General features: G+C 37.5%; 1 protein-coding gene across 1 annotated transcript in view; it reads right to left on the bottom strand.

The window, feature by feature from the left end:
- The window catches only part of EIPR1 (EARP complex and GARP complex interacting protein 1), a 213,665-nt gene that overhangs the window by 160,453 nt on the left and 34,662 nt on the right, over nt 1-18,550 (bottom strand). The window contains exon 3 of the mRNA XM_004480926.5: nt 10,888-11,020. Coding sequence (XP_004480983.1) covers nt 10,888-11,020 — 133 coding nt within the window. The remainder of the gene's footprint in view (nt 1-10,887; nt 11,021-18,550) is intronic.

The following is an 18,550-nucleotide window of genomic DNA, read 5'->3' as shown; positions in this document are numbered from 1 at the left end:
TTTAAGAGTTTATTCTTTTAAAATAGTATACTTAAAAAAAAAAAAAAGATTTATTTTTCATTTATTTATCCCTGTCCCCCCATGGTTTGGATCATTGTCTGCTCTCTGTATCTGCTCGTCTTCTCTTTAGGAGGCACTGGGAACCGAACCTGGGACCTCCCGTGTGGGAGAAAGGCACTCAATCACTTGAGCCACCTCTGCTTCCCACTTTGTTGTCTCTCTTATATTTCCTCTTTGTGTCTCCTTGTTGCATCAGCTTGCCGTACCAGCCCATCACGCCAGCTTGCTGTGTTGTTCATCTTCTTCAGAAAGCACCAGGAACTGAACCCAGAACCTCCCATGTGGTAGGCGGGAGCTCAATCGCTTGAGCCACATCCACTGCCCTCCATTATATCTTTTTAATTCTCACAGACAATATTATTTCAAAATAGTTCAAATTAGTCAATTCAGTCCACAAGTATTTTCTGGGTAGCTATTAGGTAGCTATATAATTTATCATCCCCCTTGAGATTATTGTAAGGATAACAAGCAAGCCAGGACAAAAGAGGTGCTTTGCAAGGCACTCCCAACATAAAGGTAAATAACACACATCCCAAAATCCTCCAGGAGTATCCAATCCAGTAGGGGAAAAAAACATGAACTTGGAAATTAAAATGCCTGATGCCAAGTGTTAACATAGAAGCGCTGATAAGGAAGCATGGAGAAGAGAGCAACAACTCCATCGGGAGGTAGGAGTGGAAGGTAAGAGAAGGTTTTCAGAAGGAGGTGACAGCTGTGCTTATGATTAAGGAGAAGTAAGAGTTCACAATGTTTGGCTAAGAAGGAAAGCAGAGAAGAGGAAAGAACATATGAAAAGGCACAGAGGCATGAAAAAATTGTGCTTGGGAAACTGCAAGTACTTTAGTGCTATGAGAATTAATCTCATAGATTTCAGACCTTGAGGTCTCAAACATTCTTGGAGCTCAAAAAACCTGTCCCAATAATCTACACTAAGGAGGTAATAAACGAGTCTGATCATCACTGATATGGCTCTTCTGTAAATAGCACCTTCTCCTAGGCTACACCATCTCTGCTTCTGGCTGAGCACACAGGGTATCTACCATTCTCTAAGACTGTCAATTGCTCCAGCCTTTCTTTTCCACTAGACTGTAAGGTCCTCAAAGGCTGATAGGTGTTCTTCTGGTTAGACTAAGGGTTAGGAGTAAAGAAGTACTTACCTCTCTAGGGAAACCTACTAACTGCCAAAGTAGAAACGTAGTAGAAACATCAATTTAATTTTTATAACCAGGGATTAGGTTTCAAGGATTTAGTCCAATTCTGTGAAGGTGTTTTTAAACAAGGTTCTTCCTATATGTGAAAATATTTACAGAAATGCCTGAGAGGTAGACAAAAGGTTTTACAAGTGCATGCTTCAGAATATTTGGAAACCACATATCCAATAAGGGTTTAATATCTAGAATATATAAAGAAATCTTACAACTCAACAATAAAAAGAGAAACAATCCAATTATAAAATTGGCAAAAGACTTAAAAGATCTTTCTCCAAAGAGGAAATACAAAAGATTAAAATGACATGAAAAGATATTCAACCTCACAAGCTAATAGAGAAATGCAAATCAAGGCCACAATGAGATATCACTTCACATCTACTAGAATAGCAACTATTTAAAAACAGAAAACTACAAATGCTGGAGAAAATAAAGAGAAATAGAAACACTCATTCATTGCTGGGGAGAATGTAAAATGGTACAGCCACTGTGAAACCAGTCTGGCAGATCCTCAGAAAGCTAAGAATAGAATTACCATATGATCCAGCAATCTCACTGCTAGGTACATACCCAAAAGAACTGAAAGCAGGAACTCGAACAGATACTGACACACCAATGTTTATAGTGGCATTATTCACAATTGCCAAAAGATGGAAGCAACTTAAATGTCCAAGTGATGAATGGATACACAAAATGTGGTATATACATAAAATGGAATACTATTCAGCCATAAAAAGGAATGAAGTCCTGATGCATGTGACAACATGAAGAAACCTTGAAGACATTATGTTGTGTGAAATAAGACAGACAGAAAAGGACAAATGCTGTATGGTTTCACTGTTATGAACTAATTATACTAAGTAAATTCATAGAATTAGAATCTAGAATATAGGTTAAAGAATGGGGAGTTGATGCTTAACTTGTACAGAATTTCTTTAGGCTGATGGTAAAGGTTTAGAAATGGAGTGTGGTGATGGTAGCACATCACTGTGAGTGTAATCAACAGCACTGAACTGTATGGGTGAATGTGGTTAAAAAAGGAAACTTTAAGACATATATATTACTAGAATAAAAATAAAAGATAAAACGTAAGAGTGTACAACACTCTAAACCCTATTGTAGATTATGGACAATGGTTAATAATATAAGTATAAGAATGCTTTATCATGAATTATAACAAATGTGTGATACTAATACAAGATGGTAATAATAAGGTGATATATGGGGAAAATACACCTAAAGTAAATAATGGATGACAGAACTATTTTAATAATCTTTCATCTATTTTAACAAAGGTAACTAGTGTTTAAAAAAATAGTACACATAAAAAATATGCCATCATCAAGAGTAACAAATGTTCCACACCAATGCAAGGCGTTGGTGATGGGGTGGTATACAGGAATCCTGTATTTTATGTATAATTGTACTGTAAACTCACAACTTCGATAACAAAAAAAATGCGTCGAAGACTTTTTAAAAAGGAAAGATCCTAACACTGAAAAAAAAAAAATGCATGTTTCAGTATAACGAGTCAGATTCAACCAACTGGAATACAATGAAAGAAAGAGGACGGGAAGAATCTGAAAAGTGATTTAGAGAACACAGAAGTGGACTGCTGGTGCCCTCTGTTGACATGAAGGCACACTGCCATGACTGCATAATTCAGCGAAGGATCATAACAGGTAAATGATGTACATGATGCACAAATGCAGACACACTCTAATTCAGAAAAAAGGAAGACAGAGTTATAGCGTCAAAAGCACACTTTTTCAAAATTTTAACTCTCAATGTTTCTCTGAAACATATCATTCTTTTTTCAAGGAACCTTAGGAACCTTGTATGAGAACTAGAATATGGACATAGGAAACAAAATAATACACAAAGGCTTAAAAATCTAATGGAAGCTCATTTTAAAGTAGAAAATAAAGTGGAAAGGGAGGTAAATTTAAATGTTGGGCAGCTCCAAAGACAGAGGTCACTATGAGGAAGATAGTTTCCATCATTTCCTCTGAGCAAAACTAGGAGTTTTCCAGGTTGCAAATTGCACAACCTTTCAGGGGGGGCATTTCCAATCCAGAATGGAAGGTTTTACTCTTATTTGCAGTATGCACAGGCAATTTGGTGACTGTCAAATCTCTACTTATATTTCCTAAATTTGTACAGCACTGTTGATACATCTTCTGTACTGGGCGCATTTCCTCATTTTGCTTTTATAGTGATACATTTTTTTCCGGTGAAATTATCAGAAAGAAAAGTTAAAGTTTTAAAACAATCTTCATCCACCTAGAAAATGCCCCAAAGAGTTTATCATACATACATCTCCCACCACCACTCTGATTCTGGGAAATAGCTAAAAGATCAATGGCAGTTATAAAGGTCTATCAATACGCCACCTTTTGTGTCTGTCATTTGCTTCTTGCATGAGTAGAGATTTAAGGTAGGATAGATGGGTATATAGTTTGATCTGAAAAGAGTTTGAATTTTTAGATTACTTTAACCTACTATGAATTTATATCATTTTTTAAGACAGAGTGAGGGTAACATAACTACAAGTAGTTTTTTGTTGTTTTGTTTTGTTCGCCTGAGAGCAATAGCTACTTATATTGTGTAGGGGGATTTAATACTGCTTTTATTTACTATTTCCCAAAGTGGAAAAATTAAAAGTATAAGTGGAGGGTTGCTCATATGCATTTTTTTAAGTTGTGAGTCAATACATTTTTCCATATTTAAATTTACAAGGCTGTTATGATATTTATTCATGTGCGTGTATGTACATGTGTATAAAAATTCTATCATATTGGAGATTTCCACTAATTTGCAGAGATTTTGCAAGCTGCCATAAACAGTTATATTTTAAATCTTGTTGTTTACAGCAAATATCAATACCAGGATTTCTAAAGGAGAGTGGCTTTCTCAAAACAGATTCCATTTCTAGACATTCTACTTAGAAGTCCCCTTTCCTATGATTCCTTTCTCTTTTCTTCCCAAAAATAGCCATAAAAAAGAATTTCAGTATATGTGAAAAGCAAACAGTTTTAAGGGCACAGTTCTTTGCAAGAAATAGGTCACTACTAAAAAATTCATGGAAATTGGCCCCTGAAATCTGCTGTACCTTCTTCCAACACTCTGTCTACCCGTCTCTACCACTTCCACCTAAAGGTATGTCTTAGCGGCATTTAGTCTCTTGATTTGAAAGATGCTACCATTGTTCAAAAATTATGCAAACTAACTAAAACAAGAAGAAGTAAGGAGCTGCAGAAGAGTAGAGACCCACCCAAGGAAAAACATCTGAGGTGCACCGAGGACAACAAACCACAGGAGCTTCTTTTGGTCCTTGGTTCATCTACAGCATTCAAAGAACAGCTCCTCAGTAGCACTTATAAACAGACATTAATAAGTAAGCACAACAGGACCAAATATGTAATAAATACCACCAAAATTACTTCAACCAACCCAGGAATTAATAGGGTAAAAGCATGATATAAGAAAAACATTACTAGAAGAAAAAGAAGATATAGTGCAATTGTGTTCTTTACAAAGATTGTTATAATGAGGTGATAACTTAAGCTATACATTTTAATCTACCTTTGTGATAATTTTTGGATTTAATTCATATTTAATTGACCGCAGTGTGGAAGTCCTAGTAATTTATCAGAGAGCTAAGCACAGAAAACAAAGCATGAGTGTCTGTTTACAAAGCATGGTCTCTAAAACTTTTTTTCTGCGTTAAATTATGCTCAGTGAGCTTAGATCTTGTAAATCTAAGCTTTTCTGAATTAGTTTGTTATCTAATTCCACCGGAGAGACTGCCGCGTACTGCCGCTACAGATTATCTAATGTAGATCAAGTATACCACCATGAATAGCTTCAAAGGGCAAAAGTAAGGTGAAACTGAAGTCATGCAGCTGTGAAACTCCCTTCTGATCTGGGAAAGGGGTTAAAAAATATATATATATAGCATTTCGCATTGTAAAACACAACCTCCAAGTGGGAGGGAATTCCCCCGGCAGGGGAAAAAAAATTCTTAGGGCTTAGACATGAAGGCTATGAAACAATCTTGTCTTTCTTCCAGGAAAGGTCAATTGATTAGGAAAATGTTTAACATAAGTCTTGCTACCTTCAAACTTAAAAGACTGATAGAGTAAGAATTGGGTCTCTAGAAGCCTTTGACTACAATTTAAGAGATTCAGCTTGAAGGAAGCAGTCTCTTCAAGCCTGTGGACAACCAGAATCAGATTTAATAGTGTGTGATAACTGTATTCATTTTCTACTGCTGCTTAACAAACTGAATAAACTTAGCAGTTTAAAACATAACCATTTACAGCCTCTAAAAACCAAGACCAGTCCCCAGCTAATAACCAGCCAGAACACAGGAACCTCAGTCCTACATGCATCTGAAATCAAATTCTCCCAACAACCACAAGAACCTGGAAGACGACCCTGAGCTCCAGAAAGGAACGCAGCCCATTTTGGTGTAGGTTTGTAAGACCCTGAGCAGAGGACCCAGCTAAGCCAAGAGCAAGGAAACTGAGGGGTAATAAATGCATGCTGGATTTTGTTTTGTTTTGTTTTGTTTTGTTTAAGGAGGTACCAGGGATTGAACCCAGATCTCTTGCATGGGAAGCAAGCACTCAACTACTGAGCTACACCCGTTCCCAGTGTGCTGCTTTAAGCCTCTAAATTTGTAGTCATTTCTTATATCGCATATAAAACTAATACAGAATTTGGTATCTGGAAGAGGGGAGCTGCTAGAACAAATTCCTAAAATGTGGAAGCAGCTTTGGAATCAGGCACTGGGTAGAGGGGAGAAGAATTGTGAGGAGCATGATAGAAAAAGTTTAGGTTAAGAATTATGAATGGGGAGGATGCTGTCAGAATGGCTCAGAAGTGAGAAACGTTATTAGAAACAGGAAGGAGGAGGATCCATGTTACTTGGAGGCAGGAAGCTCAGCAACGTGGTGGCAGAAGGCTTAGCAAAACTGTCCCCTACATCACATCGAAAGCAGAACTTTTAGGTGGTGAATTTGGTTATATGCAGAAGGAGATTCGTGTTGGGGGTAGGACTTAACAGACATGGTTAAGTCCTAATCCCCAGTCCTGTGGGTGTGAACCCCTTATAAATAGAACCTTTGAAGATATTATTAGTTAAGGTGTGGATCCATCTGGAAATAGGGTCTTCAGAGATCCTACTTAGACAAGGCCATAGCGAATCTGGGTGGGACTTAATCCATATGACCAGAGCCCTTTGAAGGCAGAGGAAATTTGACCGTTGTCCTTCTGTGATAGCCACAGTAGGAGGCCAAGGAGACAGGCTGCCATGGGAGGAGGCAGGGATGCACACCAAGGACTGCAGAAGGCAGCGCCAAAGCACTACAGATGCTGGGGAAAAGCAATGCCTGCTGAGACCTACGTTTGGGACTCTAGCTTCCGAAACTGTGATACAATAAATTCCAGTTATTTAAGCCAACCAGTATGTGGTATTTGTCATAGATGCCCTGGCAAAGAAGTGAGGGTATCACCTAATTCTTTTTCTTGCTGCTTATGGTAAAATGAGAGAAGAGAGAGATAAATTGAGGGAAGAACTATTAAGCAAAAAGGAATCAGGACTGGATGATTTTGAAAATTCTCAGCTCCTCTGGATAGCAAAAGAAGCTAAAACTGAGGTCTGCAGTCAGGGAAAGTGTGCTCCAGAGCAAAGGCTGAGGGTCAGGATATAAAACCTTTTGCTAAAACCTCAGAAACATCAAGAGTATTTAGTCACACACAGGCCCTTTCAAGAGGTTAGGGTGTGTCTCACAGATCTCTAAAACCAGGGGACTCGTAGGAAGGTGAAGGGCATTGTTTCTCAGCCATCTCAGCAGAAGGCCAAGGTAGAAAAGAGATTATCTCAAAAAGACTTTGGAGTAGGACTCATCTAATGCAGTGAATCCCCATGATATCCACTGAAGACCTACAATATTCTTGAGAAAATTGTTTCAGCAGAAATACTGCCAAGTTGGTCTAAAAGGGAAAGAGAGAGTACGAAGTAAAAGGAGCCTATCAGATCCCCAAAATTCTATTGAGAGGAAGCAGGCTGATAAAACTACTCAGCTGCAAACACATGCTACCTTTCACTAAAGGGGAGAGATGACGGAGAGTATGAAACCAAGACCCAGAAGGCAGAGATGAGAGCCACCAAAAACTATTCCCTGGACATGATACACAATTTAAAAAAAAACTCCAGGTGGAGTTTACCCAGCTGGATTTTAGAATTGCCATGAACCAAAAACTACTTTTTACTCTCCATTTCCCCCTTCTGAATAGCAAAGTCTATAGCTGTTAACCTATCCCACCATTGTATGTTGGGTATATTGGGGGCAGATAACTTGTTTTCTTTAGTTTCACAGGTCAACAGATGGAGAAGAATCTTACCTCGGGAGTTATACTGGTTATACCCAGAAGCCTCATCTCCATGTGGATCTGACTGAGATGATGAGGTCTGGCACTTTGAGCTGATGTTATAATGGGAGAAGACCCTTAGGATGCAAGAAATATATTTTGAATATACAAGGGACATGAATAATAGAGGACCAGAAGGCAACTGCTAGAGAAACACTCTAGGTTAGACCCCATGATTCTAGCTCCCTAGTATTCATGCCTTTTTGAAATTCCCTTCCCTTAAGTTTGGGCAGCACCTATGCCTTGTTTCTCACTAGCAGAACATGATCAAAGTGATGGGCTGGCACTCCTACGATTATGTTGTATTATGGAAATGTAATTAAGATCAGTTGACTTCGAGTTAAAAAAAAAAAAGGGATACTGGTCAAAAAAGTTTGAAAGTCACTATTACAGTTTGAAGCTTTTTATGGAGTTCAAAAATAATCATGTTCTTGAAGCTAATCCATTCCTACAGGTAGGGGACCCTTTTCCCATATCTGGCAGTTGGGGGGGAACTTTGGATTGTTTCAGTGAGGCATAGCTCAGGATGGGTCTTGGTCCTCTTGCTGGAGTTCTTTATAGACAAATGGAGGAATGAAAGCAGAGACACATGGAAAAAAGCCTCAGCGACTAAAGAGGTCCCAGAGGCTGGAGGCTGAAATCAGCAGAGCACAGAGGCACAGGAAGAGGCTGGACCTACGTAGCAGCTCTGCACTGAAGAGGTGAGGCTGGGAGGGGAGGGCGGAGAGGAGCAGACCAGCATTTCATTCTGCTGTATGCATGGTTGTCCTCAGCTGAGCTTGGAGAGAAAGCATCTCTTGATGATGCCTTGATTTGGACACTTTCACAGCCTCAAAACAGCAAGCTTCCAACCTAATAAATTTCCAATATAAAATCCATCACATTTCTGCTATAATGTCTTAGCAGCCCTTAGCAAACTCAAACAGTCACTTTTCTGGAAGAGGACAATCTCTCAATGTCTATTTCTGGTTAATTCTAGCAAAGGAAAGTTGCCAATCTCCCTTAAAAAGGGGGTAGGGAAATGTACACTGGTTTACGGTATGTGGAAGCAGAAATAACTGTACTCCAAGAGTGGAGTAGTGATGGAACTGTAGCAATATGCAGGAAGCAGTACACCTTAAAATGGAATGACAGAGTATTAAAAGGGAAAACAGTACTCAAAACCATAAATACCAAATGTGTAATTTAAGGATGTTTTTCCCCAGTAAGTACTTTCAGTTAATTTTTGTACTTAGTTGTTGAAATAAAAAAGCTTACTGAAGTATAAAATTATGCGGCGCACAAGTAGCTCAAGTGGTTGAGCAACTGCTTCCCATGTATGAGGTCCTGGGTTCAATCCCCCGTACATCCACACACACACACACACACAAAAATTATGTTATTATCCCAAATATGCTCTTGGGAAGATTTACAGGTTGAACCACTGAGACCAAGCCTTCATAGTTCACTTGGTAGTTAACTGACTTTCATTAGAGATAAACCAACAAAAAAGAAATAAATATCCTTTTCTTGAGAAATTCAAATCTAACATTCATGACAGGACAAAAAAAAAAGAATAAAGTCAGAGCAGATTCACCAGGAAGCTGTTCCCAGTAAATTAAATAATACAAATTAAAAGCTAAAAATAATAAAGAAAGAATATAAGGGTTGGAGAAGACTTTTCAGATTTCTTTGTGCCCTGAGGAAGAGGACTATTAAAAAAAAAAAGTGAAGTTAAACTAGAAAGAAACTTATGCAGAGTTCTATAGAAGCAATCTAATCATGGTATTCTAGAAAAGGGGCACCCAGGTGACCAAGTCAATAAAAAATTTAAAAAGGCAATCACTATATAATATTTTTGAAGTTAGGGAATGAAAGGAAAAATGGGATAAAATGGGTTGCAACTAAGAATCTTTAAAAAACATGATGTGTAAATGAAATATTTTTAGAAACTACATCACAAAAAAACACAAAGACTTTATTCTGGCACATATAATGGAAAAAGATAAGTGAGTATGACTGTTTTGAGATTTTTGTGACTCTAAGAAGAGAAAGATTAGATTTGTAAACTAATCTATTCTTCTAGGTGTGATGTCCTCTGATTATACTGGATTCAGTTGAGGGGCCCTTGATTAAATTACCTGTTAAGATTAAGGCTTTGATTTGACCATGTCTGTATGGTACAAGTCAGGTTGAATCCCTGTCCCCATGATGGGCTGATATAAATGGACTCACTCAAGAAGACACACAGAGGAGAGAACTTTGTCATTTTGATCCTGTCATGTGACAGAAAGGAGAAGGCTCAAACAGCTAAAGCCCCAAGGGGAGATGCACCTGTTGCCTGATAGCTTACCACTGACCTTGGGGAGAGAGCTGAGGCTGACAGAGGAAGCCTAGAGGGGAAAGCCAAACCCCCACAAAGACCGTCTGCCATCTTGCTTCAACACGGGGCAACTGACTTTAGTGAGAAAGCAACCTTGAATTGTACTCTTTAGGGCCCAGTAACTTTAAGCTTTTACCCCAAATAAAAGCTTTATAAAAGCCAACAGATTTCTGGTACTTTGCATCAGCACCCCTTAGCAGACTAATACAGAGGGAATCTTTTTTTTCCAAAGCCATAATTTTAAAAGACAGGTTATTGACAGTGAAAGGAAAATTAAGGAACATGCATGGTCAGTTTCGTGTCACAGATATTTGGTTTGACACAAGTCCCAAAGTTTGGACAGCTGAAAAGTAAGCTAGAAAGAAATTTGTTTCGGGTACAATAACATATAACTTGCATATGTGCATGGAAAGGTTGTTATTAAGAGTATTTGAAAGTAGTTGTAGACTCTCATCTTTTAACTATGATTACACATACATACAGGGCAAGACAAAGAGGCAAAATTCACTGTTATTCGCCCAAGTATTGTAGTTATTGTACTAGGATGCCTATTTCCAACTTCCAGCAAGTTATCTGCTCTACCCAAAGGATCAAAGTTTTTCAAACAGCTATGATTCTAGTTTTGATTCTTAAAACTTTAAGATTAAAATAATTTCCATAGGCATCTACTCAAAATATCACAACTATTCTGTGCATGCAAATCTTCACTGATCATCGAATTTCCATAAACAATAAATAAAACCAATCTTATGTGAAACCTCAGGTTGAAAAATAATTAATTTCTGGTGCATACAAATATCTAAGAAAAGACACACTTACTTTTATTGTAGCAGGTCGCTAGCACACCTTTATCTGCTGGGCTGGCACTAATGTGCCAAATTTCACCCGCTTGATGAAGGAGAACATTTTTATTTATAATGTTATTTTCGTCGTCAAAATCTATGATGTGGATCTACAAGTACAATAAAAAAAACACATCAGGACTTCAAGCACTTTTTACTTTTCATCTTAATTAAACATAATGGTCACAAAGAATAATCAAATGCATATTTTATGATAGAAAACATCCTTAATTAATGGTTATTCTTATACTATCATTATCAACTCTTGTAATTTCATTCTTATTGTACTCCTCTTAAAAGACAAGGTATGAAATCCCCGTAGGGTGCTTTCAAGATTGCAAGCTACTTAACAGATATTACTTTCTGGACTTATCCAATATTTAAGAAACAAGACACCAAAAGTTCTGCTACCAAGTTTCTACAGCAATTTCATACTGCAGGAAAAGCACAAGTAAAACAAAAACAAAAAACAACTATCTCAGTCCTAATTTCTACCCAACCCCAGGAATTCCACATCTCCCTTAAAACCAAAGCAGCCTTCCTCTAATAAGCCAAGGAAAAGGAGTGCTTTTACAGAGCTTAGTTCTGCTTTTCTGCCCTGACTACTGCCCTCACCCCAGGCACCCGGTGACTTTTGATGCCAGAGAGGCAGGCGTGAGGAATTAGCCGCCGAGCCTCTTTGTGGCAGCTGGACCACGGCCGGGGAGGGTGGCGAGCCAGGCCCCCTGTGCCCAGCCTCCTGTCCACTACACATTCCTGAGGCTCCACTGCCTGCCCCGCCTCCACCCTGTCCTTATCTCTGGGATGAGCTGATTCTCCCAGGTACCAGCCGCACTTGCTCTTTCTGTATTTTATTTAGATAAGAGATGGGAATGAGTTGGGAGGTAGAAGAAGGGGGAAGAAGGGTTCGTTTGAGTCTGCCTTCTCCCAGCTTTAGAGCCCAGCGTGGGCTCTGCTCAGTCACTGGAGGTCAAGGTCAGGTAGGGTGCAGAGAAGGACAGAGAGGGAAGCCTAGCAGAAAAAGTGAGCACGTCCTGGGGACCCACGCCAGGGGAGGAAGATGTGAAGGGGTGGAGAGAATGTCTTACTCATTGTTTTTGCTCGATATCTGCTCATTGTTTGTCTTCTTGAGGAGGCACCAGGAATGGAACCCGAAACCTCCCATGTGGGAGGCAGGCATTCAACTGCTTGAGCCACATCTGCTCCCAGGGTAGAGAGAATGTAACTGGTTTTTGGCAAATACTAAGGAGCCCATTACCTCCCATTTCCCATCTCTACCTTTTCTGTCCTCCCCAAATCAATACACTACAGGAGTTGTTTCTTAAAAAAAAAAAAAAAAAAAAAAAAAGGCGAGTTAGGCTATCACTGGTGTTAGGGCTAGAGTTGTCCAGGATTATCCAAATCGGCCAAGAACTTTTCAGACCTGCTATTTGGCTCAGGGAAAGGGGAAAAGATGACAAGGTATTTCTGCTTAATTAGATCTCAGAAGAACCATACTTTGTCCACTTCATGGGCAACGTAATATGTTTTGCCCATATGTTTGCCCAAATAACTCATATGTCAGAAGTGATTAAAGTGGGAAGGAGTGAGAAAGGCTTATATATTAGGACATGTTTAACATCTTTTTAAAAATGAGTCTAATAGCTGTCAACCTTTATGATAATATATTAATTATAATAGTATTACATTTTAGCCACTAAAGGAAAAAGTTAAATATGCTATTTCCATACTTTTCTAGATAATTACTTTTGGAGGAATTAAAATGATTTTCACATTCACACTCTTATCAATACCCAAGTCAATACAAAAACATAATTCTTTATGTGTGATCTATGTATCTTTAAAAAAAAAAAAAAAGATTTTTAAAAAACATAATTTTGCTTTTATAAATAAATTTATACTAAAAATAATCATAGAACTACACCAAGATTTATTTCCAAAAAATGTTCACTATGGTATTAATTATCATCATAGAAACTTAGAAGTCATCTGAACGTCCAGTAACAGGGAACTGGCCAAATAAATTATTGTATTTCATTGTAATATAATATGAAGCCATTCAATATATTGTAGACTATTTAGTGTTATGGGGAAAATGTCCATAATATATATTTAAAGGAAAAAGCACATATTAAAGTACTGTGCATATGCTACTTTCATTTTTGTTTTTTAAAAATTATGCATCCCCAAGTGAGAGAAGAACTAGAAGTAAACTAGTTATCTTTGAATGGTAGAATTATAGCTGTTTTCTTTTCTTCTTTGTAATGTATTAGTATTCTTAACACTTTTTATGATTACCATGCAATACTTGTAGAGTCAGAACATTAAATGTCATTTTTTAAATGTTTTGCATGATACCCAAAAGCATGTATACTTTTGCCTTGCTTCAGATAGCCTCTCCTGTTTTATTCTTGAGTGTTTCTTTTCATGCACTATTTTAAAGTAAAAACAAAACCTCCAGGCCTCTGAAGGAGTAGCTTTAGACTCAGTCAGACTAGAACATAAATCTTGCCACTGCCATTTATTAATAATAGCTGGTAACTCTGAACCTCAATTCATACATAAAATGAAGATAATATTACTAACCTCCTAGGATTAATAAAAACAAACAAGTATGATAGTACAATACTTAAGACATAGTAAGAGCCAGGTAAATACCTGTATACTTTCCCTTTTCTTTTGGAGCAAAGATTAAAAATAATTAATATTTTTATCTTTAAAATTACTTGCAATAAATTCCTCCCTACTCTCATAGCCCAAAAGTTTCACAGTGGACTATCTAAGACCCCATTGAAAAACTTCTAAATTATAAATTTCATACCTACGAACTAATAAAAATATGAAGCAGCACTCAAAAAAAAAAAAAAAAAAAGGAAGAGGGATTATTATATTCTCTTTCTGGTCCATATCTGAAGAAATTCTACCTATAAGCACTTTTTTTCCCTCCCTGGATATGTAACTTATCTAGAACTCTTTAAGAGAACAATATTTGACAGTACTTACTAAAGTTAAATACACATATGTTCAATGACCCAGCAATTCTACTTCTGGGTATATACCAAATAAATACCAAAATAAAAAGACATGCACAAGAACATTCATGGCAGCTTTATCCATGATAGCCAAAAACTATAAACATTCCAGGTGTCCATCAACAATAGAAAGGGTAGATAAATTATGATATGTTGATGAAATGGAATACTTACAATAAGGAAAAAGAACTTCAGATAGAAGGGATAACAGTGATGAAACTCACAGGCAATGCTGAATGGAAGAAATCAGACCCAAGAGCCATATGTATGAAGTTCAAAAATAGGCAAAACAAGTCTACAGTGAAAGAACAATGAGCACTTAGGGCAGGGGATGAGAGTTTGGTTCAGACAGAGAACTCCTGAGGGAGGTTTCTGGGATAATGGAAATGATCTAGATTGTGGTTACAAGCATGTGTGTATGTGTGCATGCATACCATTTATGTAAAAATCCATCAAACTGTACACTTAAGATTTGTGCACTAAACGTATATGTTATACCTTTCAGACATTTAGGAATCCATCAGAGCAAATACAAATAACAAATGATAGGAAAACTCATTCTCTATTATAACTAATGACTTGTAAATTTAAAAATAAGAATTTTATGATACCAATTTGTATTTATTATATAACTTTTTAAGATAGTGACAGCAAATACTGATAAGGAAGGGTATAATAACACTGGTACACTTGTAAATCTACATGGTTCTTTTAGGTTTATTATAATATGTAGTTGAGAACTACATAAGTGTTAAAATCAGTGCAACAATAACTTGATTTCTTGAAACTTATCCCAAAGAATAAATGAACAAAAAGCAATCATGGAATAGTATATAGCTTTAAAACTTAAAATTTAGAACAATTATAAATATGAAACTGTTCACGCAGAAATGGCATGTGATTATATAAAATAGTCACATGTGAACACAGACTGAAAGGTAATACACAAAATCAAAAATAACATTTACATCGTTAGGGTGAATGGAATTTTTTGCCCTCAATATTTGACACATTTCCTACTTATCAGGAAATCCATTAGCACTGGGGGGGAAATGTACTTAAATATATTTTTCCCTTGCCAAAATCTTTTCCTCTGAAAGGCACTAAAAGCATCAAGGCCACTCATTACACCACGGAAATAATAGTATGTCTGGTTTTGGAATTAATTTGTTGAGTTATCAACCAATCTGTGAAGCAGGGGTGGCCTTTTTCCTCTCTCTTGCACACTGGCTCCTGAGCCCCCCTTCTTAAGTCTAACTCCTAACTGCTTTTAAGCCTTCTAGAAACTTAAAGCTACTCAATCCTCCCTTCTAGGTTTAGCCATCCAAATCCTCTACAGTTGCTCTCATCTGTGGAAGTATCTTTCTTCATACCATCTGCCCTGGGTTGAGTCTTTTGTGGACCCCAGAAAATTTTTCTTAAGCTAACCCACTCTGGTGAATGGAGCCTATTGCATGTGGGGCCTTTTGGTTAGATTCAGTTAAGGGAACCTTGATTAGATGACTTGTGATTAGATTGCTTTAGGGCCTTTGATTGGACTACATCAGAGGGGTGTGACCCAGGCTGGGTTTCAGCCCTCTTGCTGGAGCTTATACAAGGGAGAACTGAAAGCAGAAACACACAGGGAGCGACATCTGCCATTTTTGGCCTGCCATAGGTGAGAAAGGACCCAAGGATCCCCGGCAATTGCAAAAAGACATAGAAGTCCTGAGAGGCTGAGAGAGAGAGGTTCCGGAGGCCAGAGGCTAGAATCAGTGGAGCACAGAGCTGAGCTCAGGGAGAAAGCAGCCTGGAGAAGAAGGTGGGGACCCAGATGGAGAGCCACCATTTTGCCTCGCCAAGTGGCAAGAGTTCAGGATTTGACAGCAGCCAACCTTGGTAGGAAAGCATCTCTGATGATGCCTTGATTTCAATATTTTCACATAAATTTCTATTTAAAAAGCCAACCCATTTCTGGTATTTTGCATCAGCAGCTTCAGATGCATCACCATCTCATCATAAAGCTATTTTCTTTCTTGTGAAGATGCAAAGAAAATGCTTTCTAACAAGCCTCTACTAGCTGATCCAAACACATCTTTACTTCAGAATCACTTTCTTTCAGTACCTAACAACACAGAAGATAGCTTAGTCCATAGACATCAGGAAGGAGTAGGGAATATAAATGCATCCTGATTCCATCTTTCCTAACTTGATGCACTCTGAAAATAATGGCTCTTAACCTTTATTTTAAAACTTGAAGAGTCTTGAGACTTTTCCTCGTATCCTCATCTATGGATATATTTTCATGAAATGTTTTAATATGGGTATGTTTAGACATTACCAACACAGGCTAATAATAATAAAAACAATCATAACTAATATTTATAATGCCCCAGGTACTGTGCTAAGGATTTGATATACATTAATTCCTTTAATCCTTAAAATAACCCTATATCATTCTTACCCACTTCCTACAGGCGAAGAAACTGAGGCTTACAGATTTTAAGGACCTTGGCTCAAGACTACTCAGTTAGAAAACAACAGTGCTAGGGTTTAAATCTAGTCCTACCTGACTCCACAGCATAAGTTTTTTTCTCACCCCTAGCCCAACTGATCATTCCTGACCCTTTGTTAACAGCAGACTGGGGTGATTCCTTCCATACCTTTCTCATGCTCAGATTTTGTTTTGTTTTGTTTCAGTTTTGTAGTTTTTGTTTTAATCAAAATATCAACTATCTACTTATTAATCACCTTATTTCTTATTTTGTTTTAATCAAACTATCAACTATCTACTTATGGTCAACAAATGTAAACAGAGTATTTTTTTGCTCTCTCTCTCTTTCCCCATCTCACCCATTTTTTTTTTTAATTTTTTATTAGAGAATTTGTGGGTTTACAGAAAAATCATCATAAAATATAGGACTCCCACATACCACCCTATTATTAACAACTTGCACTGGTGTCGTACATTTGATACAACTAATGTGAGCACATTTTTATAACTGTACTATTACCTATAGTCTGTGGTTTAACCTAGGGTTCACTCTGTTGTGCAGTTCCATGGATTTTTTTCCAAAAATTTTATTCTAGAACATATAGACACCTAAAATTTCCCCCTTTTAAAAGTATTCAAATATATAATTCAGTGCTGTTAATGACATTCACAAAAAAAAATATGTTCTTAAGCCCTATACTGCCATGCCACATGTGGAAATCTTCCTTTTCAACAGCAGTGCTTTGGGCTACAGCAGGGAAACAAAAGAATAAGAGGCAGTCCCTCATACAGACTCTGAAGAAAGAGACTGCATCTTAACTCCATTGTTAGGGTGTCACACTACACCTAGCACACAGTAGAAGTACAAAGAAATTTTTTGTTGAAAAAACAAACGTGGTTACAGGCCAGTTTAAAAAAAAAAAAGTAATACGATAATGAATACACTATAATTAAGGTGAGGGCAAAAGATTATGGAAGCGCCGAAGATAACCCAATTAATATTAGCTAAGAGAGTCAGGAAGCATTCGTATCATTGTGTGGGTAGTGCCTAGATGTTACTTGTAACTCTTCATGCCACTTCTGACTTCTTAAATATTTTCAGTAGCTTCTGATGAAGATCACACTCATAACTGTGAACTACCATTGTAAATTTTTTAAAGTTAAGTTTACCAGTACAGGGCTACAAGACTAGATGATACTTAAAAAAAAAAAAAAAAAAGAAAAGTAGAAGCTATAAAATGTATTAGAGAAGCTCTTAAAGATTATTCTATTATTCCTTATTTTCTGCTAACGAATCAGGACTTAGAAAGAGTTATGTGTCTACACAGCAACTCAGGAGTAACCCAGGACTAGGTCCTTAAACACAGACCACACTGTACTTTTCTGTCCATTTTATTTCAGTTTCTGAACTGAAAGCAAACATAAAATCTTTAATATAGCCAAAAAAATATGGATTCCTCCTAGGGAAGTTGAGGACGCAATTGCTTCCCCATGGGCGAGAGATTATTCCTCCCATGGACACAGGCCTTCCTAGGAGTTAGGCTGGACTGTCATGGCAGGAGGATGTAGGGAGCCTGATAACACAGGTCTCCTTCCATGGCCTCGCCCGGGATTGTTTCCCTGCTTTACTGTCCATAAATTAAAAATAACCTCCAGACCAATAATTCCTTAAGAATAATACATTATACTCTATGTGGTTAGCTCTTGGATATAGCAAACCCCTTTCATGGTCTCATAACACTAGTTTATTTTTTTTCCTCTCAAAGTTAGTAATCCTGTAAACGCAGTTTATATTGCACTTCAGTATGACATGCTGAAATGAAAAGTGATGTGGTAGTAATGAGACCTGGGTTGTAGTTTTAAGTCCGGCACTTCCTAGCTGTTACCTTGGACTAGTCACTTACACTGTCTCAGCTATAGCTTTACCATTTTTAAATTTAGGAAAACTGGATTTCTAAAATCCATCATTCTAATTAAAACTTATACCAGGGAGCGGATATAGCTCAAGTGGTTGAGCACCTGCTTCCCACATGGGAGGTCCCAGGTTCCTTCTCCGTGCCTCCTAAAAACAAAAACAAACAACAACAACAACAAAAACAATAAGCAAAACAAATGAAAAAAAAAACAACTCAGGG

Source organism: Dasypus novemcinctus, chromosome 25 (genome assembly GCF_030445035.2).
Source record: "Dasypus novemcinctus isolate mDasNov1 chromosome 25, mDasNov1.1.hap2, whole genome shotgun sequence".
In the NCBI taxonomy this organism is placed as follows: Eukaryota; Metazoa; Chordata; class Mammalia; order Cingulata; family Dasypodidae; genus Dasypus; species Dasypus novemcinctus.
This window is presented reverse-complemented; position numbering and strand designations above follow the sequence as displayed.